This window comes from Berkeleyomyces rouxiae (assembly GCF_048999995.1).
Source record: "Berkeleyomyces rouxiae strain 22BRR77 chromosome Unknown BrBRR77_ptg000002l, whole genome shotgun sequence".
NCBI lineage: Eukaryota > Fungi > Ascomycota > Sordariomycetes > Microascales > Ceratocystidaceae > Berkeleyomyces > Berkeleyomyces rouxiae.
This window is the reverse complement of record NW_027396492.1, coordinates 2,009,190-2,033,117: the sequence shown is the minus strand read 5'-3', so window position 1 is coordinate 2,033,117 and position 23,928 is coordinate 2,009,190. Positions and strand designations below refer to the sequence as shown.

The following is a 23,928-nucleotide window of genomic DNA, read 5'->3' as shown; positions in this document are numbered from 1 at the left end:
ATTCAGTTACTGCCATCCCTGTATGTCGGCGGTAAGCAGGGAAGTGGCTTATGTAATGTATGTCGACACCCACCATACTCACCGAACTACGTCGGGCTCGGGGTGCCATTACAACAACACCTTCAACTCTCTGGACCATCCCAATCGATCAACATATCAATCAACCCCGGATATATCTACAGGGCAGCAAGGTGGTATTTTCAGCATCAATGCCATCGATAACTCTAGAACATTTAAGAACAAGTAACTATAGGTCAGGTCAACCTGCACAACCAGTTACGCAAAGGCGGTAATGGGTATCTGGGGGTCTCTGGGAGTAGCATCATTACTCGACGTGACCTTTGGTCTGCTGGGAATTGCATAGTTACAACATGCTGCACATGAATTTGTTGCATTGTCACTTCTGTCACGCAGCTGCAGCTGTTTGCCATTTCAGGCGTTTCACTGCTCTGGAGCTAGCCCCCAGCACAGGCCCAGCCAGACCAGGCACAGTACATATAGCACGGGTACGAGGACATCCACTATTTATTTATACGGAAATACATCCACAGGCTGACCGTCCAGCAGCTGCCCGGCTTGTGAAGAAAGGAACAGCTTGGCCGCCCAATTGGCTGCTGATTACACAGCTGCAGCTTTCTGTGCCACTGTAAAATCCAATTGCTAAACAAATGGTTTCCATGTGCTCTTTTCCCTGTCAATTTGCCCTTGAACTATCGCTTTTCTAGTAATCCAGTAGCTCGAGATTTGGTGCTGTCGGGTGTTGTACATGTAGACAGCGTGGCCAGTGTCTCCTAACCTAAAGGCCAATTGAGCTAAGAGCTTCAGCCGCGTTTCCCCTTCCTCCTTCTTTTACACGTTTATTTTTTCCCCACTCCCTTGTCCTTGTGTGTTCTCGCCCACGCATCTGAGCTGAGTTTCCTTTGGTAGCTCATTCATTTGGCCTTCTCTTCTTCTTGTACATACAAGTACACGTACTCCTTCTTTCTAATTCCCCTCCGCATCGCGCCACAATCGCCCACACGTATCCGACTCTCCCACCACGAACAAACACCTTGGCCTCGACTCCCCGACCCTCAATACATCGCGTTGATCGCCCACACCATACACATATCCAGTCGTCATGGCTAGCGAAAATGCTGCCGTGGCGTCAGGCGCTGACCTGGCCGAGGGTCTCAGAAGGAGACCCGTCCAGTCTGAGGGCCAGACTGCCGCTGCTGGCACTCCCATTGTTGACGACAAGAAGAAGCTAGCCCCAAAGGTACAGTTCCAGCTATAAATGCTCCCGACTTACCGTCGTGATGTTAATCAGCCTGTACTTCTAGAAGTCCGCTCTTGACGCTCTCTTCCAATGGGAGTGGATTTGGGGCCCGATTGTGCTCTTTGCGCTCGCCTGCTTCACTCGCCTCTACAAGATTGGTCTGAGTAACATCGTTACTTGGGATGAAGCCCAGTAAGTCTCCCATGCCGTGGCTGCTATCTCATCGTCCAATCAACTAACAACGGTCATTCTGTAGCTTTGGAAAGTTCGGATCCTACTATATCAAAAACGAATACTACTTGTATGTCTTGCCCTTCAAATCCTCAAAGTCCCGAACACGAAACTAATGGGACTCAACACTCTAGCGATGTTCACCCTCCTCTGGGCAAGATGCTGGTTGGCCTGTCCGGTGTTCTCGCTGGTTACAACGGGACCTTTGAGTTCAAGTCGGGTGAAAAGTACCCCGATGAAGTCAACTACACCTTCATGCGCGCCTTCAACGCTGCTTTTGGTATTGTCTGTGTCCCAATGGCCTACTGGACTGCCCGTGAGCTACACTTTAAACGTCCTACTGTTTGGTTGATTTCTCTCATGGTTCTGTGTGAAAACTCTTACACCACCATCAGCCGCTTCATTCTGCTGGACTCCATGTTGCTGTGCGGAACTGTCTCGACTGTTCTCTGCTGGGCTAAATTCCACAACCAGCGCCATCGTAGCTTCGAACCTGAGTGGTTCCTGTGGCTTCTATTGACTGGTGTCAGCATCGGCTGCGTTTGCAGTGTGAAGCTGGTTGGTCTTTTCGTCACATCCATGGTTGGTCTGTACACCGCCGAAGATCTGTGGAACAAGTTTGGCAACCGCAAGATGCCTGTCCATGTTCTTGGTGCCCATCTTTCCGCTCGGATTATTGGTCTTATTATTGTCCCCTTCCTTATCTACCTGCTTTCTTTTGCTCTTCACTTTGCTATTCTCAGCAACTCCGGCCCCGGCGATGCGCAGATGAGCTCTCTTTTCCAGGCCAACCTCAAGGGCACTTCCGTTGGAAAGGGAAGCCCCCTGGAGCTTGCCTATGGCTCGCGTGTGACCATCAAGAACATGGGATATGGTGGTGGTCTCCTTCATTCTCACGTTCAAACCTACCCCGAGGGTTCTAAGCAGCAGCAGGTTACTTGCTACCACCACAAGGACACCAACAATGACTGGTTCATCTACCCCAACCGTGGCGATGCCGACTACAATGAAACAGAGGAGCCTCGCTTCATTGCTGACAAGTCCGTTATTCGGTTGATTCACGCCCAGACTGGCCGTAATCTGCACTCTCACGATATTTCTGCCCCTATCACCAAAGCTGACAAGGAGGTTTCCAGCTACGGCAACATTACTGTGGGCGATGCCAAGGACCACTGGCAGGTCGAGGTCGTCAGCGATGTCGCCTCCCGTGACCGTAGCAGAGTCCGTACTCTAACTACTGCCTTCCGTCTGAAACATCCCGTGATGGGCTGCTACCTTCGTGCTGGCACTGTTAACCTGCCCCAGTGGGGTTTCAAGCAGATTGAGGTTACCTGCACCAAGTCTAACAACCCCAAGGATACTTACACTCACTGGAACGTCGAAGCCCATACGAACGAGAAGCGTAAGTCTTTTTTCTTTGCTTCTAAAATACTGTGTATATACCTTTACTAACCCGTTGCGACAGTTCCTCCTAGCGACCCTGCCGTATACACCTCCCCCTTTTTCCATGACTTTATTCACTTGAATGTTGCCATGATGACTTCTAACAATGCTCTTGTCCCTGACCCTGATAAGCAGGATGACCTGGCTTCTCAGTGGTGGCAGTGGCCCTTCCTGCATGTCGGTCTCCGTATGTGCAGCTGGGACAACAAGACCGTCAAGTACTTCCTCCTAGGTAACCCTTTTGTCTACTGGGGCTCCACTGCTTCTCTTTCTGTTGTTGGCCTCATCGTCGCCTGGTACCTGATCCGCTGGCAGCGCGGCTACAAGGAGCTTGCGCAGCAGGATATTGACCAGATTCACTACTCTGGCATTTACCCCATCATTGGCTGGGTCCTTCACTACCTTCCCTTTGTAGTTATGGCTCGTGTGACCTACGTTCACCACTACTACCCTGCCTTGTACTTTGCCATCCTGTCCTTTGGTTTCGTGGTAGACTGGCTGTTCAGCAACCAGCGCAAGGTTGTCCAGGCTCTGGTCTACGGCACTATGTACATTGCCACGATTGGCCTCTACATCTACTTTATCCCTATCTGTTGGGGTATGGAGGGCTCTAACCGAGACTATGCCTATCTCCGGTGGTTCTCGCGCTGGAAGATGTCTGATGCTTGAGCAAATCATGACAAAGTGTACATCGTCTGCTGTGCATACGAAGTACAATTCAAGGCTGAAAAGGGCCTTGGGACATATCAATTTGTGGACTTTGAGGAAACTTTGGTACTACAAGGTTAGATGGTTCATGGAATGTTTTTTTTTGTTTGTTTCTAGGTGCACAGGGCCCCCCCCCCCCCCCCCCCGCCCTTCTGTGCCAAAGGTTTTATTTCCTTGCGTATTTCACTAGACCTGTAAACAGTCGGAGTGTCCTTGCTGTAAGTGTGTTCAATAATTGGATTTGTATTTTTGCTTCTATTTTCTTTTTGTGTCGGTGATATCGTGAGGCGTGCGCCAGAAAGAGGAGTAAAATGTCACATGTAATGTAAGCATGATGGATACATGAGCCATGTCACGCCAATATGCATGTATAAATGTCCGTATGCATGCAATGCGCGCTCTGCCCCCAGAGGGGTTATAGCTTGAGGAGGCAAGATCCAACAAGCCAGGCTTAAATGGTAAATATGCGTAGTTAACGAAATAGAAGTTCAGAAGAAGCTTCAGAAACAAGCCTTGATATAGTGATATCACTTGGGCATGCCAAGTTTAATATTAAAGAGACATCGAAACACTTGGGACGGACAAGAAAATCCCAGGAAATCCAAAAAGAACAGAAAAAAAAGATGCAGAAAGTGCAACTGATGACGATCTGAAGTTGCAAATGACCAAGGCACACGACACGCATCTGGCAATTCGTGCATAACATCTACCCCCACGGCAAGGAACTCATACGGTAGGTGAACTAACAGCATCCCCGCTTGACAGCTTGGTCAGCTGTTATGGCCAGTCGCTGCCCCGTTGCGCTTGCATGTCCTTTTACGCCGGACCTGCGGTCGTTCAAGTCATACTTCCCGGCCTGGATGTTCAAATGAATATGCTCGGCGACACGCAAAAAAGCATTCTCGACATTCTCTCCGCTCTTGGCACTAGTTTCGACGTATTCAAGGATATCATTTGAGCGAGCCCATTCTTCAGCCTCGGCGCGGGTGACCTCTCGTTTGCCATTGCCATCGTCTCCTTCGTCAGTCGCCAGGTCAGCCTTGTTTCCAACAAGCACAACGACGATATTGGGCTCGGCTATTTGTCGTAGGTCTGAAAGCCAGTCGGTTACGTGGTCGAATGTTTGTTTGCGAGTAAGGTCAAAGACAAGAAGGGCCCCAGAAGCCCCGCGGAAATAGGATCGTGTAACCGATTTGTATGTTTCTTGGCCGGCAGTATCCCAGAGCGACAGCTTCATATGCTTTTGAGGTAGTGGAGGCTCGGTGGTGGCTTTGGTGCTACATTTTGGTTTTAGCGGTGGTGCTGGCAGTCCAGTTGCTGATGAAGGAGCTGGCGTCGTCTTCGTAGAATGTGATGTTGACGATGTTGGGAGAGAGGTCTTTTTGGAATCTTTAGCTGGCGGTGCCGGTGCACAAGTTTCGCTGTGAGGCGGTCCGACGGGAACAATACGTGAGCCGAATTCGACACCAATAGTCACATCATGGTGGGCGGAGAAGCGGCCTTCGCAGAGACGAATGGTTAAGCTAGACTTGCCACAGCCAGAATCGCCTATGCAGACCAGCTTTGCGATGTAGTCCCATCCTGGAGCAGAGGAAGCCATGATGGGTGATAGGTCGGCTGAGAGTAGAAGAGTAGGTTGATTGGGGGTTGTGAAGAAGATGGCGACGGAAGTATTTGTTGAGACAAGGATAGTGTTGGCTCCGACGTACGGATGGAGCCAAGCTAAAAAGCTGTCGTGATGAGAAAAGCGGAAGCCAAAAAGCTAAGCCGCTATTGAGAAGACCTGGCAGCAATAGAAACCGGGAAGCGAAATATAGGACAGTTGAATCTGATGGCAGCGTCGATCGGGAGATTTGTTTTGAGTGATGCGAAGTGTTCTTTATTCCAACCAGTTGCAGCGACAAAGTCGAAGCTGAAGAGAAGGTAAGACAACCCAGACAGATGCAATGCGGCTCGGAGGAAGAGTAACGAGAACCAGCGAGTGGATGGCGATTTTGAAGGTGAGATATTATGTCCAGGCAACAAGAGAAGATAAAAAGAGCGAGCTAGCGATACGGATATGTAATATGAGTATGGCAAATGGAAGAAGTGACGAGAGTCTGGTACAGGCGACGACGGCGTCAGGGAAACAACAAAGAAGAAAGAGCAAGCAAGAAACCTGCAGAAAATACAAGGGATGCAATGTGAGGTGATGAGAGGCGTAGAAACGGAGGCGCTGGTGATAGCAGAAGGATGAATCTTGGGGCGAAACGACGGTAACGACAAAGAAAGGGCAGAAAATGAACAAGGAGGCGGCAAACAGGTCACTTGTAGACAAGCAGGCAATTGTAGCCACGAAGGTCTGAAAGGCGGTGAGCCAGAAGCTACGGGTCGAATCAAGAAGGAGGCAGAATTTGTGGGCGGTGGCTAATATAACAGGCACTGATCGATGATGACATTCGGGCGCAGCAACTGTGGTCCGGATGAGCAAGGTAGTATTTGGCACATGATAGACCTACATATCTAGAAGAGCACGGTTCAAGGGGACATGTGTATGTACATACATAATACAAAGCAGGGCAAATCATGCAAAAGTGGGCGGAAGCTCATCCAGAAGGAACAGAGCAGCTCCGCGGCGCGCTGCCAGACCAGGTGAGACGAGATCATGTGGGTGTGGCTGTCGCTCCTGGGCTCATGACTGGCGACCTGCCAAGCCGGGGTGATGGTAGATATCTTTCGGTGCCAGGGGTTATCTCATCACGATAAGCCGCCTTGCCTTGTCTCATTCTCATGCTCATGCTTACGCATGCGGGCATATCACATGCTGGAGTTGAGTTGTTTGGCGAGCTCAGGCCTTGCAGATTTTCCCTGTAAAGGAATAACAAGATCATACAAGGACTGAGCTGCAAGCTGTATTTCTCGTTGACTCTATAGTTATCGTCAACTAACTGCTCTGCAACTGTCAAGTTGTGCAACTACAAGTTATGCCTTGTGTGTACATGGGTTTTATGCGTGTACAAATGCACAAATGTGCAATAGTTAGCTAACTAATAGACAATACTTGGACAAACGCTTAACCACAGCGCCGCTTGTACGGTAACGGTAACGGCAACTACTCTCTTGGACGTCGGCATACACGACGACTCACTTCCTTCCGCATCAGTTAGTGATGCCTTAATTTTAAGATGCCGTCTTCTATCTTCGGTCTTCTCTTTTCTTTCATCTCAACGTGGCATATAACCTGTTTCTCTATTCCAACCTACCAACCAACCAACCAACCAACGCTCTAGCTTCTAGCCTCCAGCCTCGTCTCAAGACCGTGAGCCTCTCAGCCAGCTAGCGTTTCGTTCGCTGTACCCTTGACCGACTTATCTCCCAAGACTTGCACCATTCCTTTTTCTGCTACCACCGACCCAGTCGCCCAATTAAACGTCCGTGCTCGCCTACCTAAAATCCCGCCCTATATTCTTTCGAACACCCCCCCCCCCCCGATCTGATACCACCACTAAATCTCCAGAGCCTCTACAGTCACATGCTCTGAATCTGGTTTGCATCAGTCAAGCTAGAAGAACATTCGGTAGTCAACTGGGTTATTAGTCTGCAAATCTCCTCCCATTTCAACCTAGCCACATGGATGCTCGCATAATTCCACGCACACCAGCAGGACACTATTAAGAGAGACGCTGAGTTGTACAAATCTGCTTCCAGACATTCTCTCCGCGTAAACCTGTGCTATGCGTCATATCCTGCCTACCGAGCGTCATAAGCCTGTTCCTCCTACAAACTTTCTGCCCATTGCCGCAATCTTGCGATAGTCCTTTGCTCGCCCATCTTGCGCTCTCCTCTCGCTCTTCCTACTACTGGGCCCTGTTCAGCTCAAATACATTCTGGCTACACTCTAGTCTGACGGTCGCTTTCGACTTTGCTCACGCACGCCTGACCTGGCCCTGTTTTGTTTCGTTTCTGGCTGGTCGCATGCATGCAGTTTGGCAGCTAAAACCCCCGTTTTCCGTCAGCACAACCGACCCAAGTGGATTTCTTCTTAAACAGTGACCGCTTGTCAGAAACCAAAATTTCTCTGCGAAAATTCAAGATTTCTTCTGTCATCTTGGCGGCCAGTGACGACCAGGCCAGTATTCAGGAGATAAACAGCGACAGAAATCGCGACCGAAAACCCGCCCAAGTCCATCTTTTCCGCCCACACCATCGAGGCCCACGATGTTTTCTGAATGTACGTCATCGATCAGCCTGTCCCCACTCACCGACCGCGCCCACCATCTCATCACCAGCCGACCTAGCCCATCTCTTATCCCTCTAAGCGCCATTCCCACATGTTACTAACATATCTACAACTATAGACGCATCCAAATTCCTGGCCCAGAGCCAAATAAAAGCGTCCACCTTTGTTGGCCAAACTAACCCCGATCCTGAGTCGTCGTCGCGCCCAGGCGCTGATGTTGGGCGACAGTCCTCACGCCCAACTACAAATAACCGCCCTTTCCTTTCGCCCTATCGTCCCGCCGGCACCTCGTATCAACAAACCGGTGGGAATACTGGCAACTCTCGTTTTGGTCCACTGGCTTTCAGCACTCGCTTAGCCCAACAGCAAGAAGCACCCCTTTTCCACAGTCATTACAACGAATTTCAAGAAGAAGACGACGACGATGACGACCAAGGCCGTGATGCCGCCGATCTATATGCTCTCCAACGTTCCAGGCGAGTCGCTGCCGCCAGCAAACTTGCTGAAAGCATGGGCTCTGAAGGTGACGCCAGCAACATATCACTAGACCAGAGCCGGGGCGCTCAGTCATCATTTGCCGACGATCACGAGGCCAACGACTACCACGACAGCAACGAGCCTGACGAACAAACACCTGTTTTCCAGAGCTCTTTCCGCCGAGGATTAAAGAGCAGCTGGCATGGTAGTCGACATAATACCTTACAACCCAGACAGACGAAACAACATGGCATCATCAACGAAGAGGGCGAACACATAACATCGGACACGGAGGCGTTATCTGCGAAAGGCGGCATGGTCAATGTTGGTCTCGATTCTGAACTCATTAACGACGATGATCCACCCGCATCTCTCATGGGTCATGATTTTGACAATAGCCCAGCGCCATTTCAAAGGTTCAATGACACAGATGGACGCGAAGCAAATGTTCATACTTCTTTCCGGCAACAACCGGTCTTTGGAGAGTCCGAGATCGAGGAATCCCGTATTCAGGATGTTGTTATCCTGTCCTCTCCTGCTGAGTCGGAGCTGTTCAAGCATGATCAGTTCTTTGCCTGGCTCTATCTAATCATGGTAGCAAGTATGCTTTCCACTTATTTTCTAGTCTGGCTACATACCTCGGCTCCAGATAGCTCTCATCCTATCGGCGATACCATATATACAACTCTCAGAGGCTCTATGTACATGCTTGCGGTCGACACTGTGTTAGCCATCATGGTAGCATTAGTATGGCTTGCAGCATTGCAGTCGTTTGTTCGCCCCATGGTACTGCTTATTGTAGTTGGCATGCCGATATTATCAGTGTCGTTCTTCATGTATCCCTTCATTTCTAGTTTTCATGGCCGCGGCGGGATGCAAGAAAGGGCCATGCGTTGGGCATCATCAGTACCACTTGCGGCAGCTTGTTTATGGGTGTATTGTGTGTACAAAGGACGGCACTCGATACACCAAGCTATTAAAATTTTGGAGTTCTCTTCACGCATCCTTCGCGTGAACTCGGCTCTTGTGACCGTTGGCCTCGTCAGCCTTGGCGTCATTGTTGTCTGGTCATGGGTCTGGCTGACCATGTTTTCACGCATCTTTCTTGATGGATACATGTCTATGACCAAGGCTCAGTGGATCATTAAAGGGTCTTCATGGTGGCTTGGTGGATGGTTTGTCTTCATGTACATGTGGACAGTATCTATCATCAACGAGGTACATCGCGCGACTTCGGCAGCTACTGTGTCGCAGTGGTATTTTCACCGGAATGCAATCCCCGTGACACCATCACAGGAAGTAGTGAAGGCGGCTGTTAATCATGCGTTTACTACAATCTTTGGTACTATCAGCCAGTCAACTCTACTAGCCCGAATGATTAGGATGCCGATTCTTTTTCTGCCCGCACGATTATCTTTTATCATCCAGCGCATGGCCAACATGATAATGCCTACATCGGTGGTGGCTTTAACGAACCCCCTTACTATAACCTATGCTGGAATTCACTCCCAAAATCTGGTGATATCAGCCCGGGGGTTATCTTCGATGGAGTTTCTAGGTCCTCAAACACCAACTGCAACGCTGACCCCACGTGTTTTCAACACCCCAACCGACGGCCCACGACACAGTGGCCTTGTGCCATACCGTCTATCCAAGATGCTTCTACACGCCTCGCGCTTTATTATGGCGATTGTCATGGGCTTTGCGGGATGGGTTGTTACGTCGCGGCAACTCGCAATCGAGAAGCCTGATGGGACCGGCGTTGTAAGAGGTTCGCTCTACGCGTACACAGTTGGTTTAGTGGCCAGTTTTATTGGCTACTCTGTCATGGGCTCAATGGAGAGTATCCTTGGCAACATTGTTGATGCCGTGGTTGTTTGCTACGGAAGCGAGCGACGCATGCAGAATGGCGTCGGGGCCTACTGCATGGAGGCCGCCTACCTGTTTGGTGGACGTCGTAGAGCCGAAGAGGAAGGTTACCCATAGACGGGGAGCCATGAGGTAAGCCAGAGAGTGTACTAGGTTGCCTCGTGTATCTCGGTATTCGTCTGCCTTGCGATTCCGTTGTGGCTGAGGCAGTATATGTTTTTCGTTCCCATTGTGGCTATAGAATGACGGGGACGTGTGCTTTCTCTCTGTATACATCGCAACAAGATGGGACAAATTTGCTTATATTCGGGGTTGTTTGTGCTGCAGGCTGATTCAAGAGTCTACTGTTTCTTTGTTTTGATGCTCTTGTGGATGGTTGTCCCTCCCAGGCGTTTTGTTTCTTGAATTGACTTGACTTGTTTGACTTTATCACCATGGAAATGCAGGTGCAATGTCGATCAAAGACCCCGATGGTGCAAGGACGGGAGACCAAGTCTTGGCAGCACGTTTCCACCCAAAGCCAAGCCTTTTTCTGCTGCCCACATGCGTAATGTCAAAACCCTGGCTCCCGCGTGGAGAATATGTGTGGATCGGTGCTCCACGCCTTGGTTTGGATATGCGTTTAGAGACAACCTCCGGGCTGTGCGGAAATGTGTGTCTACTTACTGTCCTCTTGCTTGGCTCCCGATGACATCATGGCTCTACTGAGCACGCTAGAGGCAGTATGCGGGTTAGCTGTTACGGTTACCGCGCGAAGCTAGCACATACGCCTAATCAGGGGAAAGTCTTAAGTCGGAGTGATTGGTTGTTTTCCAAACACGCTTCATGCGCGGACGAGAGCGCGGAACTCAGCCACAAGGTGATTCGTTTTCGATCTTTGGCGAGAGGGGGGGCAGTACTTGGCGGATGTGTGTCGGGGGAAGCTCCCAGAACCAGGGCTGTGCAACAGAGGGCGGCCTCCGGCGACGCAGGCCCCAAGACGAAACAAACGTGATATAAGTCGGAACCAACAGCCGCCATGTAGTAGAGCCCCCCAGACAACACGTCTATTTTCCATTAGTTACTTTAATCCCTTGCTACATATCACTTACTATTCTACCTTCATCAGGCACTTTGTTGGGCCAGCTTGCACTTCAGCTTTTGTCCTGCTGTAGCCACCTCCACCTCCGGGCTGGTACATAACTATATAAAGAAATACCTGATTAACCAACCCCCATCGACTAATCACTGATCCAACTCCTTTCCCCTCTCTTCTTTTATAAGCTCCTTGTCTTGGTTATTTCTTTCTTGTTTACTGAGACAACACACCCGCTCAGCAGCTCTTCTTTGTCTTTTGTGTTCTTGTCTTGGCTTGCCCTCTTCTTCAACCTCCTCAAATAGCCTCTACTTCTGTCATGGCTGACTTTGCCCCTCCTTCCGGGCCTCCCCCTCCCCAGGCGCCTCAAGTGCCCCCTGGTTGGACGGCTCGGTGGAACGAACAGTACAAACAATGGTGAGTTTCTTCTTTACTTGACAAGCTCTTATTGCGTCTGTTGTGCTAACTTTCTACTGCCGCATGCTGTAGGTTCTACGTTAACCTTCACACAAAACTATCTCAGTGGGAACAACCTACTGAGCCTGCCTATCCGCCCGGTGAAGCTCCCCCTCCTGCTGCTCCTCCCGGCTATGCCCCCAACCACAATCAGCCTGTGCCCAATGACGCCAAGAACCCCTACGACACGCCTTCAAATCAACATGAAGACGATGCGGCACTCGCCCGTCGCCTCCAAGAAGAAGAAAACGCACGCTATCATGGCAGCAGTACCGCTGGTGGAAACCCCAACTACGGTGGCACCGGAGCGAACCCCAACTACGACAGTACAAGTGGTGCTGCATCCTACAACAACGCCACGCCGGGCAGCAGCTCAACGCCCGTGAATGCCGGCGGCGAGGAAAAGCGCGGCTTGATGGGCAAGCTCCTGGGAAAAGCCTCTGGCAAGCACAGTGGTGCCGGCGGAGCCGCCGCTGCTGGAGGTCTGGGCGGTCTGCTAGGCAGCCTTGCCGGTCGCCATAGCAGCCACGGCGGCGGACACCAGCAGGGCTACGGCGGTGGCTATCCCCAGCAGGGCCATGGCGGCGGCGGCTACCCTCCCCAGGGCTACGGACAGCCGGCATATGGCGGATACCCCCCGCAGGGCGGGTACTATGGCCAAGCGCCGCCAAAGAAGAGCGGAGGCATGGGCAAGATGGGTGGTGCGGCGATGGGTGTCGGTGCCGGTTTGCTGGGTGGTGCTTTGATAGCTGGTGCCATAGACCATGAGGAGAACGAAGCCTATGCAGAGGGCTACATGGATGGGCAGAATGATGACTTTGGCGGTGGTGATTTTGGAGGCGGTGACTTTGACTTCTAGAATATATTTGACGTGATAGTATTAGATTTCACACAGACGTTTGCATAAATAGTCACGACATTGTTTTGTTTCAACAAAGCCCAATAAGCGGTCCCATGTAGCTTTGCCGTGTGCTTCTTGGCCCGTGTCAACATAAACGACAACCCATTGTCTCTGGTAGCTAACTATACAAGCACTCTAAGCCAAGTCCCCTTTCTCTCATCTGCGCACGCCGCCAGAGTTTTCATACCCAATAGCTTTGTCTTTATTACCACCCGAGGCATTAGCGCCGGCAGCACCAGACATGGCTGCTCCAAGGAGACCGCCATTCTTCTGGCGGTCTTCAATTTCAGCACGGAGTTCGGGGTCCACTACACGATTGGTTAGTCTCAATGGTGTCCAAGGTTCGGTGGCAGGACATGGAACTTACGGTTATCCATGAGGTAGGGCATGCCCATGAACATTGCCAACGACACCATGGCCATCAGGATCATGGGGTTCTTGAAGAGCGAAAGGACAGAAACTAGAGGACATGGTTAGTTACAAATCCCATATTTCCTCTGTTCTCTGGTCAACCTACATTTGGGTCTCTCCACAAAGAATCCCCGCTGGCCCAGCACACGCATCTCCAGTCTGCCCGCCTGGAAGCCCTGAACCACCTCGCCCTTGTTATCCCACTCGTTGCCGCGGTACGTCTCCCACGCACCAACTAGCTGGCCCGTAGCATCAACATCTACACGCAACGGCGCAAACCCATGGGACGCGCAGTGGACATCAACCAAGTACGAGCCGGGAGTCACGTTTTGGAACACAAAAGTATTGGACACTGAGAGTGGCGCCGATAAGCGCTTTCCGGGCGCAGAAAGCGTGGCGTGTGTTGACGGCGGCAGGACGTTCGGGTTGGCGAGGGCCTGGCTGGCTGGCACGGTGAAAAGAAGCGAGGTCGAGATTGTATCGCTGGCCGAGGCGGTTGCCGACGCCAGAGAAGCCAGTGCGGCTATTAATATGGATACGACGCGCATTTTCGAGAAATGTATAAGCTAAGGATGAGCTGTCAAAGAAATCGGTGATGTATCACAGTGGGCGAAGCTATGCTGTGTCTATCATCAAAGGTATGGAAGCTGAGAGTTGACGATAGGTGGCTGATGATGCTGTGAGCTAAAATGTGGGGCTCTCTTGTTTAGGGTTAACTCTAGAACTTATTCTAGGGTTACTGGTCTATATACACTTGCTTCACACTTTCAATCACAATCTCGACAAGACAAATTTATTAGTATATTGAATACTGGGGAGTAGTGGTAAGGAAGCACATGTGAGGTGGGATTATTGGAGGATTCGCCCCTTCGTGTGCGGCGAAGGTTGGCGTTGTCAGTGTTTGGAACTCGACCTGTGGTAGGGCCTGTTGTTACCGACGTTAACGTTGGCGATTCTGTCTTATCGAAGCGTACAGAACCTGCAGACACGATTCTGGCTTCATCGATCAGGTACACTCTGTAAATAGTGTCCTCTTGGTAGCCCAGGAAAATTCCGAGCGTCGTTCGTGCATTCATCTTCTGTGACTTCTGCTGTTTGGGTTCGGGAATTTGAACTTCAAGAGCGGAACCGTAGGCAACGAAGTGTCCAACAGAAGGAGGGAAACCGTAAACGGCTTCGAACGGGGTGATCGATTTCTTATTAGCCCTGGTGGACAGACGGTTTGCGATGTGTGTAGCGAGGCGAAAAGCGTGAGGCCAGAAATTGAGAGGAAGATTGGCGTCTTGGATTATGGCACGGGCACGGGAAGTGACGGTTCCGTTCCAGCATTCAGCGAGACCATTGGAGCTAGGAGAGTAGGGTGTGGTTACCCGGATCTCTGTGCCGTGTTGTTCGAGGGTCTTTAGTACTTGGGTGAACTCAGCGCCCCCATCAACATGGAAAGCTTTGATACTCGAGTTAAAACGTGTTCTCAGCACGTTTGGTACTTGCTGAAGTACCTTGGCAGCCTGTTTGGACGTTAGAAGGCGTGTCCAGACGTATCGGGTTGCATCATCGACAACAAGAAGAACGTATCGATAACCCTCAGGTGACGGCGGGTCGACGGGACCCATGAGATCCGCATGTACTTTGTCTCCCAATTTTTGCGTGCGAGTGTCGGGCCTAGACGGAAAAGGCCGACTCGGCGGATTGGCTTTCTAGCAGGCTGAGCACTTGTCGCCAGATTGGAGGTCTTCTTCAGAGATTTGAAGATCCTTAACAACGGAAGCGACCTTTTTGATAGTTGCTGGATGAAGGTGGCCCAGTCGTCGGTGCCAGAGAGAGAGCTTTGCCGAGGCCGAAGCCGAAGCTATTACATCTTGAGGCCTGTTGGGGGCAACGATTCCCAAGGCCAGAGGCGCGTTTTGAAGGGTCGGAGCTTGTACAGCACGTACAACTAGATAGTACACCCCGTGAAGAGGGCGCACCATGGCGAGTTCCTTCTCAGAGTGAGGACCCATGAGCGCAGGATGGCGTTGTTCGAAGTAAACGCCGTGTCGTCAAAGTTCGGAGGTCGAAATGAGGTTCTTTGGGATACCCTGAACATACCGAACATTCTGTAGGGAGAGCTAAAGTTTTGTACCGAGTGAGGTGCGTGTGTTGATCTTGACTGTACCCTGTCCTCAAGCGTGAAGGACATCACCGAAACCTTGGATGAGAGAGGCCTCAGTGGATTTATAGTCGAAGAGAATGGAACGGTCACCGGCCATGTGAAAAGATGCACCGGAGTCTACAAACCAGAGATCGGGATGAGGCGGATCTCCTTCTACCTTGTTGATAACCATAGGTGCAAACAGCGCAACGCTGTTACCGAGGTTGATGTTTTTGGGTTTCCCGGAGTCCGAGGGCTTGGACTAGGTCTGGTTTTTCGGGTTTACTCTGCAACTCTTATCGCTGTGGTTGCCGCGAGGGTGGCGAGAGCACTTCTTCTTCTTTTTCTTCTCAGGACTTGTTGTGGCCAGTGCCTGAGAAAATTCTTGGGAAAGAACTGGTTGAGTGACAAAACTCTCCATGGTTTGAATTAAGATCATCGGCTCGGGCCAGTTTTCCATTTTCAACGGGTCCAGGATCGCACGGGTGTTGGAATACCACATGGGACTGACGCGTTGACCGGCAGCGACGATCATGCCGACGAGTTCAGCCTTGGGTTTTACGATGCCTACGGCACTGAGCTTTTCAGCAAGTAAAAGGAGTTTTTGAGAATAGACAACGGGATCCATGGATCAGCAGCTGATAATGAGTTGTTCGAGCTCCCAGTATAGAGAGACTATCTCATGGATGTCGGAAGTAAAATGGTTGTCTAGTTCCCTGAGGATCTGTCGGGCGTTTTTGCCGTGAAAGTTCGGGATGACGATCTCGGGGAACTCGGGATCCAGATAGAACTCAAAGATGCACTTGGCGCGTTCAGCCGCCAGTTTCCCAGTGTACTCCTTGGTGAGCTCTGACTCTTCCGTGTTCATAGGCGTCTCAATATAGCCCCTGACACCATAGTCACGCGCGATGTCCATGCAAGTAGCGCGCCACTTCTTGTATATGATGCGGTCCGATCGGTGGAGGATTTCGATGGCCCCTCGGTAGGGATAGGGATACTGAGAGCCTGAATAAGAAAAGTCTGAGTAGCGTCCATTTTCACGAAGGTGTAAATGTGAAAAATAACAGAGGGAGGTAGCACGGGAAGTGTATTTGGCAAAGTACAGGATCGAGGGTGAAGTTCCGGAGAGGTTTCTGAATCTGATTCGTTTCTTGTGGACTCCTTCAAAGTCAAACACAGATGTTCAAGGACTTTGGGAAGGGCAGACACGATGTGAACAGCGTTAGTGTGACGATCTTTTGAGGCTGAAGGAACGCGGCAGAAGGTACTAACGCTGTATCGAGATCTAGGAGTTTCGACAAAACGTATAGGGGGGAGTTGAGCGTAGTATAAACGACTCCGGGTTCATAACTGTTGTAGTGACATGTCAGTCCAGCCACTCAGCCACACCACGTGACCCCGTCTCTCATACCACTTAGCATTTAGTCCTATTTTCCTCTTAGAAAATTTCTTCAATAAATTATTCCTCATGTAAAATCACCACAATAACCTATTAGTATTTTGGATACTAGGGGGCGATGTGAATCGAGGAAGAATTGTGAATCGAGTCAAGAATGAAGATGTAGAATGATGTCTGGCTATCTGAGTCTGAGTCTGCGTCCGCACATTGAGGCGAGGAAAGGCCATCTATTTATCCGCGAAATCCAAGTCCATAGTCCATCGGGAATTTTTTGTTCATGCAGTAGCCGTTATACTACGCGCCGAGCAAGTTTTGTATGAGGACTGTGAGAGCTCGTCTGAAACCACACTAGATGTAATCGCCGCTTGATTTCCCAGCGTCAACCATGTTGGAGATAGCTACGATGTTAGACCCTGATAACCCTAAGCATGGGCATGGGGAAACTAACAAAATTGATCAGTCATTCATTACAATAACTTTTAATATTATGTAGCAAGCGTTAAAATCATGGTATGTAACAATCCCCAAAACTCCGTCATGTCAAATGGGTCTACTTAGACTTTCCCTTTTTCATGCCCTCTCTCCTCCAAACTCTACTCAGACAAAACAGCCTTGAAGGACTGCTCAAAGTCAGCGATGATATCATCAATGTGCTCAGTACCGACTGAGATGCGGATCAGATCTTCTGAGACACCCGACGCAACCTTCTCCTCATCATCCAGCTGCTCGTGGGTCGTGGTCCACGGGTGAATAGCCAGAGTCTTGGAGTCGCCAACATTGGCCAAGTTGGAAATCAGCTTGAAGTTGTCGACGATTTGCGAGCCCTGCGCACCACCACCCTTGACGCCAAAGCTCAACACGCCTCCGAAGCCCCGGGGCAGGTACTTTTTGGCAATCTCGTGCGAGCCGTGGCTCTCCAGGCCGGGGTACGACACCCAGCTGACATACGGCGAAGCCTCGAGGTACTTGGCCAGGGCTAGGGCGTTCTGGGCATGACGCTCGCCACGCAGCGACAGCGTCTCGAGACCGAGCAGCAGCTGCTGGGCGCCAAAGGGGTTCTGGCAGGCTCCCAGGTCGCGCATGATCTCAACCCGGGCGCGGAGGATGAAAGCAAGAGAGCCGAATGTTTCCCAGAATTTGAGGCCGTGGTAGCCGGGAGAAGGCTCGACCATGTCGGGGAAACGGGCAGCGTTTGCACCCCAGTCAAAGCGGCCGCTGTCAACAATGACACCACCGACGGTGGTTCCGTGGCCACCAATCCACTTGGTGGCTGAGTGCACAACGATGTCAACACCATGGTCAATAGGACGACAGAAGTAGCCACCAGCACCAAAGGTGTTATCGGCCTTGTTGGGAGTTAGCAAAGACCACCTCATTTGAGCCCGGTCCGGATAGATGTCTACTTGCAATGACGGGCACACCCTTGGCATGGGCAGCCTTCACAATGGCCTCAAAGTCGGGCACGTTGTAGCGGGGGTTGCCAATGGACTCAATGTACACAGCCTTGGTCTTGTCATCAATAGCAGCAGCCAGATCCTCGGCATTGTCACCGGTGACAAACTTGGTTGTAATGCCGAAGCGGGGCAGTAGCACCTTGAGCTGGTTGTAAGTGCCGCCGTACAGGTTCGAGGTCGAGACAATGTTATCACCGACTTGCGCAAGGGTAGTCAGCGCAATGAACTGGGCGGCCTGGCCGGAGGCAGTGGCCAGAGCAGCAGCACCACCCTCGAGGGCGGCAATGCGCTTTTCGAACACGTCCAGCGTGGGCTATAAAAGAGGCAGGTCATGTCAGTAGCTGTTGCACCAGGAAGCCGACAGCAGATGGGCATGGGCAAAGAACAAACTCACGTTCATTATGCGGGTGTAGATGTTGCCAAACTCCTTCAGGCCAAACAGGCGGGCACCGTGGGCAGAGTCCTTGAATACATAGCTGGTGGTGGCATAGATGGGAACAGCACGCGAACCGGTGGTGGGATCGGGCTCCTGGCCAGCATGGAGCTGCAGAGTCTCGAATCTTTGGCTAGACATGTTGAAGAAGGTTGGTTAATAAAGACAAGAAAACAAACAGGGCTGGCTGTGGACCAAAGACAAGTAAGACGAGGAACAAGGAGAGGTCACCCCACGGACACAGCCTGATTTATATTGGACATTGTCATCTGTGTGCTAGTCGTATTTTTTCTGTGTGTACACATACATGGCCCTCTTTTGCTTCCCTTTGAAATTATCTATGCTATGGCGACATCGCTCTGTCACATCGAACCGGCCCGTAGCCCAAGTCTGGCTCTTCTTTCTTTCTGCTTCTCTGGCCCATTGCTGGCGATGCAAGGCGATTCCGCGTGTAGGCTCGGGACTATGTAAGTCAAAGTGGGGGTGTTGTTGGGATCCTTGGACTTCCCTGGAAGCACGCCATAGCCCTGATCCCGAATCCAGGCCGCCTGTCAAATCGATCCTTAAGACGCAAGATCAGGAACGGCTTGCGAAATTACGACATGGCTGTATGTGGATGGGGGGCTCTGGTGGTTCAGGCCAATAGAAGCGCGGCAAGTCTGAGGGGCGCTGTCTGTATTGGTAGTAGTGGCGGAATCTGCTAAATTCCCGGTCCGTATTAAACTTTGTTTTGTGCTAATGGTTTGCTCGTTTTAACTCCGCAGACAAGACTGTACATACATATGTTTTGGCACAGGAATCAAAGAAAAGGATATGCAGGAAAGGCCCGATGCCGGCCACATCCTCATCTTTATATAGTGTTCCCTCCCTCCTTTGGTATCCTCCCCAACGCCCTACTAGGCCTGAGCCATTGCCGGCGTGGGTGCTGGCTCTGAGTTCAATCTCTGAGCTTTCCAAGTCCAGCCAAATGCAGCTCTCGAAGCGGCAATTGTTGATGCCGTCCACAGCCCGAACTCGATGCCACCTCCGACTGCCGCCATGCGGGCCGTGGTGCAAATGGAGCCTACGCAGAACGAAAGCCGCGATATGAATACTGCAAGCGCAATGAAGCCGGAAAAATAAAACAACGCGTTGAGTCCTTCAACGACAAAAGCCGCAAAGGGATGCGAGGCTTCTTGGGGTTAGCCATTTACACTTGGAGTGCACCGGTCTAGTTTGTCTGTGGCCTACCTCGAGGAGCGATCTTGGGAATTACTACAAGATACACCAACGATATAAAGGAGAACAGCGGCACGAATATAAGAAAGTTGACTTGTGAGGGTGCCGAGAAATCTGTTTGTGTGTTGTAAAACCGAGAAACTGAAGGCATCGCCCAGTCAGTAAATCGAACCCCAGAATCAAGTCTCCTCACCGGAGCGTGATAGTTGTTGCATGTAGGACATACCGATCATAGCCAGAATCAACACTGTCAAGGCTATGACAGCCTGAAGACCGCGCAGAATCCAAGAGGCAGCTCCAGAGACCATATGGGAAGACGATAGTAAGGCCAGCTCACTGTGTATAACTATGTGAATAAAGAATGAGAGTTCCGGTTGGCAGCACGCCAGCGGCCTCTCACAATGCTATGGACTACATATATCATAGGGCTTGTGTGAGGAAAGCAACAGCCATCCAGACTGAAACACTAACACTATCCGGCGTCTCATGTCTTCAAGTTTTCTGTTGGAAGCAGAGAAGTCGAACAGGCTATTCCATATCCCGCTGCCATGGCAAGAAACATGGCCCCTTTCTTGAAGCGCCGATCGAACGTGCCAGTGCTGCCGGCTGTCACATCTGACATACATTTCGCCATGTAAAATAAGACAGGCCATCGACTCTTGTGCTACAGAGGAAATCTTTGGGCAGCCAAGGACAATGTATAACCCTATTCTAACCCTAGATAGCTCACACTGCATCCGAACATGTGCGCCATTAAAAAAGATTTGGCATGTGCCAGGAGGCCAAGGGACCAACGCGAAATCGTCCAATCAGCGGAGGGGAAAAAGCAAAACAACTTGCCGAGGTGAAATTTCCCTGACTACTGCCAGTAGTGAATAAGTTGTTGCCCGTCTGCTCATGGCAAGCCAGCTTACTCCAAACGGAAACTACGCCAGGCCCGGTTTCTATGGGGTACAAGTCTGTGGGGAAATGTACCGCCAAGAGCGCAGTACCTTTGAGGATACGGCAGCGGCACTGTAATTTTAGTAGCTCCAGCGGTTCCGTGAGGTACCTTCCCTGGCGACGCTACAAACTTCCCCAGAAAGCAAGAAACCCGAACCGAGGACGCTAAAGAGAGGGAAGGAACCCATACCTCGGCCAGTTTGGCGTAACTGCACACAAGCACTGTCGATGTTTTTGGCAGGTGTCGTTGGAGTCGTTAAGGCAAAGTATAGAAATGATTGAAAGGTAGAGACAGCCTGCAGCATGCTCTTACATATACAATAAACAAGCCCAAGCTCTCGTCCTGCACGCTTTGCCCATCCCATCAGCTTTCCCTGGCCGTCTTTCCAGCCATTGAATTAATTCCTTGCCCTGATACAGCTACACAGTCGCTGTACGCATAAACCCAGCACCAAGAACTGCAACTACCTGTTCGCTTCCCCCAGTACCCACAACGCCGACTGCGACATCAATCTACGCAACTACCACGCTTGGCCGTGACTGCTCTTTTTGCCATCAACACCTCCAACCTTGGTACATCTACCTCCTTGCGACTGGCCAGATTTTTGTTTCTGCCTCATTTCTTCGTGAGCGCAATCTCTAACGCTGCCATTTATCACCTCGACCCTTCCGAGTCTCAATCAATACCCGCAATTTATCTCGCTGTGCGTAATGTCGAATAGCCCTCAAACAACCATGGTCTCCGGTGCCCAAATGGCTGCTCTGCGGAAGGACCTGGCCCTGACGCCTCCGCCCGGCCAGCCTCACGGTGTCGCGATCCCCGGATCGGAGCGCGAGAACCGGTCGGCTGTGTACCGCCACTGGCGCCTCCGCGAAACCGGTCTCCTCGAGACCTACAACGCCGATCTGCGCACCACTCACGATCTGTTTGAGAATGCTGCGCGACGCCAGCTCTCGGCCAGTTGTCTCGGAAATCGGCCGTGGAACCGCGAAACGCGCACATGGGACAACTCGTATGCGTGGCTCACGTTTGGCGAGGTTCTGGAGCGCCGCAAGAATCTCGGCGCTGGCATTGTCGAGGTCATGCAGGCTGCTGGTGTCGATCCCAACTCAACATATGGCGTCGGCCTTTGGTCGCAGAATCGCGTGGAGTGGCAGATTGCTGGTAAGTTATCAGACGCTGAACCAAACATCTTTGATTTGCATAACGTCATGCTAACGATTCTCCCCTTTAGAACTCGCCATCATCTCGCAGTCGCTCTTTTCCGTGTCGCTCTATGAAACCCTTGGCCCCGAGACTACCGAGTACATCATCAACCATGCCGAAATCCCCGTCATCATGTGCTCGTTGCCACATATCCCGGCTCTCCTAAGCCTTGCCAGTCGCCTCCCCAAACTCAAGACCATCATCTCGTTAGACTCGTTAGAAGCGGGTGAGCAGTCCGACATGACCATGTTATCCATCCTTAACAACATCGCTACTGCTCATGGCATCAAAATCTACGATATGCGTGACGTTGAGGCCATAGGAGCTCAGTCTGGTCGGCCCATGCGTCCTCCTGGCCCCGACGACCTCATTACCATCAACTACACCTCCGGCACTACTGGAATCCCCAAGGGTGTTGTCTTGACCCACCGCAATGCTGTCGCTGGCATTACTGGTGCTCAGGCCAATGACAATGTCAAGGTTGGCGACACCCATATCTCGTATCTGCCATTGGCCCATATATATGGTCGCATGGTCGATACTACAGCTCTGGCTTCGGGTGCCAAGGTCGGATATTTTCATGGCGATGTGACAGCCCTTGTGGATGATATGAAGCTGTTGAAACCGTCTGGCTTTATGAGTGTCCCACGGCTCTACAACCGCTTCAATTCTGCTCTGCGCACCGCTACTATTCAAGCCCCTGGTGTCAAGGGAGCGCTTTCCCGCAAGGTCATTGAGACAAAGAGGGCCAACATGAAGCTTACCAACGGCAGTGCTTCCAACAGACATTTCTTGTTCGACCGCATCTGGACCCCCAAGGTCACAGCTGCTCTTGGTCTGGGCCGGTGCGGCTTCATGGTCAGTGGAAGTGCCCAGCTGGACCCTGAGGTGCAGCAGTTCCTCCGCGCTGCCCTGGGAAACAAGTTCGTCCAGGGCTATGGTCTGACCGAGTCGTATGCCGTTGCCACGGTACAAATGCCCGATGACTTTTCCGTTGGCAACATTGGTGCGCCTACTACATGTGTGGAGGTGTGCCTGGAGTCTGTCCCGGATATGGAGTACCTGGCCTCTGACAAGCCTAACCCACGGGGTGAGCTTCTCCTCCGTGGCCCCTGCATCTTCTCTGGCTACCACAAAGACCCTGAAGAGACTGCCAAGGCAATCGATGCCGACGGCTGGTTCCACACGGGCGACATTGCCGAAGTTGACTCCCTTGGCCGCTTCAAGATCGTCGACCGTAAGAAGAACGTCCTGAAGCTGGCCCAGGGTGAGTACATCTCGCCCGAGCGCATCGAAAACGTCTACATGGGCAGCACAAACCTGATTGTATCCGCCTACGTCCACGGCGACCCCATGCAGTCGTCACTGGTCGGCATCTTCGGCATCGACCCCGTGACCTTTGCCCCCTTCGCTTCCAAGCACCTCCAACGCCACATCACGCCCACCGACCTGCCTGCGCTGCGCGCCGCAATCCAGGATCCGGTTATCAAGCGGGAGATGCTCAAGACCCTCGACCAGATTGGCCGCAAAGCCAAGTTCAACAGCTTTGAGCGTGTGCGCGGCTGCTACCTCGACATTGATCCGTTCACAATCGAAAACGATCTGCTGACGCCTACGTAAGTGCTATCCTTCCTTTTTTTCTTTCCTTCTGTTGAATCTTGTTACTGATTGTCCATCTCCCGTCTTCTAGACTCAAGCTCAAGCGCCCCCAGACCGCCAAGGCTTTCCAGGAACAAATTTCCGCCATGTACGAGGAGATCAACAACACGCCCGAGAAGGCGCGTCTATAAATGCACCAATGTCTATGTCTTACTTGTTTCTATTACTATTACCATCTACCTATACAGACTCTGTTTGTCAAATTTTATTCCTATGCATCTTTTTTTTTTCTTTTTTTTTTTTTTTACTTCTCTGGTTGCTTGGGGGTTATAGCTTCAAACGTGGAAATCAATGGCCGAATGTCACATACTAATTTTCTTTTTTTCAAGTCTCGTGATGCTTGTGACACGCAATGAAAGCCAAAGCTGCCTCTCGACTAGACGTGCATATTTTGTTTATGAACCGAACGATTCTATCGCGTAGCAAAAGAAATCTAG

The 23,928-nt window shown here is 51.2% G+C and overlaps 9 protein-coding genes across 9 annotated transcripts; 4 read left to right on the top strand and 5 right to left on the bottom strand.

Moving 5' to 3' along the window:
- Positions 1–1,120: 1,120 nt before the first annotated feature.
- Positions 1,121–3,601, top strand: BROUX77_002104 (uncharacterized protein; the record flags this gene model as incomplete). Its single annotated transcript, XM_073746608.1, has 5 exons — positions 1,121–1,258; positions 1,323–1,450; positions 1,515–1,559; positions 1,624–2,891; positions 2,955–3,601. The coding sequence occupies 5 exons, from the start codon at positions 1,121–1,123 to the stop codon at positions 3,599–3,601; spliced, it is 2,226 nt and encodes a 741-aa protein (XP_073607186.1).
- A 781-nt stretch (positions 3,602–4,382) lies between these two features.
- Positions 4,383–5,240, bottom strand: BROUX77_002103 (uncharacterized protein; the record flags this gene model as incomplete). The annotated part of the gene is made up of 1 exon (XM_073746607.1): positions 4,383–5,240. One exon carries the CDS (start codon positions 5,238–5,240, stop codon positions 4,383–4,385), a length of 858 nt encoding a protein of 285 aa, XP_073607185.1.
- A 2,608-nt stretch (positions 5,241–7,848) lies between these two features.
- On the top strand, positions 7,849–10,322 carry BROUX77_002102 (uncharacterized protein; the record flags this gene model as incomplete). Its single annotated transcript, XM_073746606.1, has 2 exons — positions 7,849–7,869; positions 8,001–10,322. 2 exons carry the CDS (start codon positions 7,849–7,851, stop codon positions 10,320–10,322), a joined length of 2,343 nt encoding a protein of 780 aa, XP_073607184.1.
- A 1,277-nt stretch (positions 10,323–11,599) lies between these two features.
- On the top strand, positions 11,600–12,595 carry BROUX77_002101 (uncharacterized protein; the record flags this gene model as incomplete). The annotated part of the gene is made up of 2 exons (XM_073746605.1): positions 11,600–11,697; positions 11,770–12,595. 2 exons carry the CDS (start codon positions 11,600–11,602, stop codon positions 12,593–12,595), a joined length of 924 nt encoding a protein of 307 aa, XP_073607183.1.
- A 198-nt stretch (positions 12,596–12,793) lies between these two features.
- BROUX77_002100 (uncharacterized protein) lies at positions 12,794–15,048 on the bottom strand (the record flags this gene model as incomplete). Its single annotated transcript, XM_073746604.1, has 5 exons — positions 12,794–12,945; positions 13,005–13,097; positions 13,155–13,614; positions 14,023–14,556; positions 14,983–15,048. The coding sequence occupies 5 exons, from the start codon at positions 15,046–15,048 to the stop codon at positions 12,794–12,796; spliced, it is 1,305 nt and encodes a 434-aa protein (XP_073607182.1).
- Positions 15,049–15,810: 762 nt separating this feature from the next.
- BROUX77_002099 (uncharacterized protein) lies at positions 15,811–16,095 on the bottom strand (the record flags this gene model as incomplete). Its single annotated transcript, XM_073746603.1, has 1 exon — positions 15,811–16,095. One exon carries the CDS (start codon positions 16,093–16,095, stop codon positions 15,811–15,813), a length of 285 nt encoding a protein of 94 aa, XP_073607181.1.
- Positions 16,096–17,171: 1,076 nt separating this feature from the next.
- On the bottom strand, positions 17,172–18,606 carry BROUX77_002098 (uncharacterized protein; the record flags this gene model as incomplete). The annotated part of the gene is made up of 3 exons (XM_073746602.1): positions 17,172–17,924; positions 17,986–18,345; positions 18,427–18,606. The coding sequence occupies 3 exons, from the start codon at positions 18,604–18,606 to the stop codon at positions 17,172–17,174; spliced, it is 1,293 nt and encodes a 430-aa protein (XP_073607180.1).
- A 755-nt stretch (positions 18,607–19,361) lies between these two features.
- BROUX77_002097 (uncharacterized protein) lies at positions 19,362–19,991 on the bottom strand (the record flags this gene model as incomplete). Its single annotated transcript, XM_073746599.1, has 3 exons — positions 19,362–19,636; positions 19,696–19,824; positions 19,910–19,991. 3 exons carry the CDS (start codon positions 19,989–19,991, stop codon positions 19,362–19,364), a joined length of 486 nt encoding a protein of 161 aa, XP_073607179.1.
- Positions 19,992–21,360: 1,369 nt separating this feature from the next.
- Positions 21,361–23,622, top strand: BROUX77_002096 (uncharacterized protein; the record flags this gene model as incomplete). Its single annotated transcript, XM_073746598.1, has 3 exons — positions 21,361–21,790; positions 21,861–23,448; positions 23,523–23,622. The coding sequence occupies 3 exons, from the start codon at positions 21,361–21,363 to the stop codon at positions 23,620–23,622; spliced, it is 2,118 nt and encodes a 705-aa protein (XP_073607178.1).
- Between the last annotated feature and the right edge of the window lie 306 nt (positions 23,623–23,928).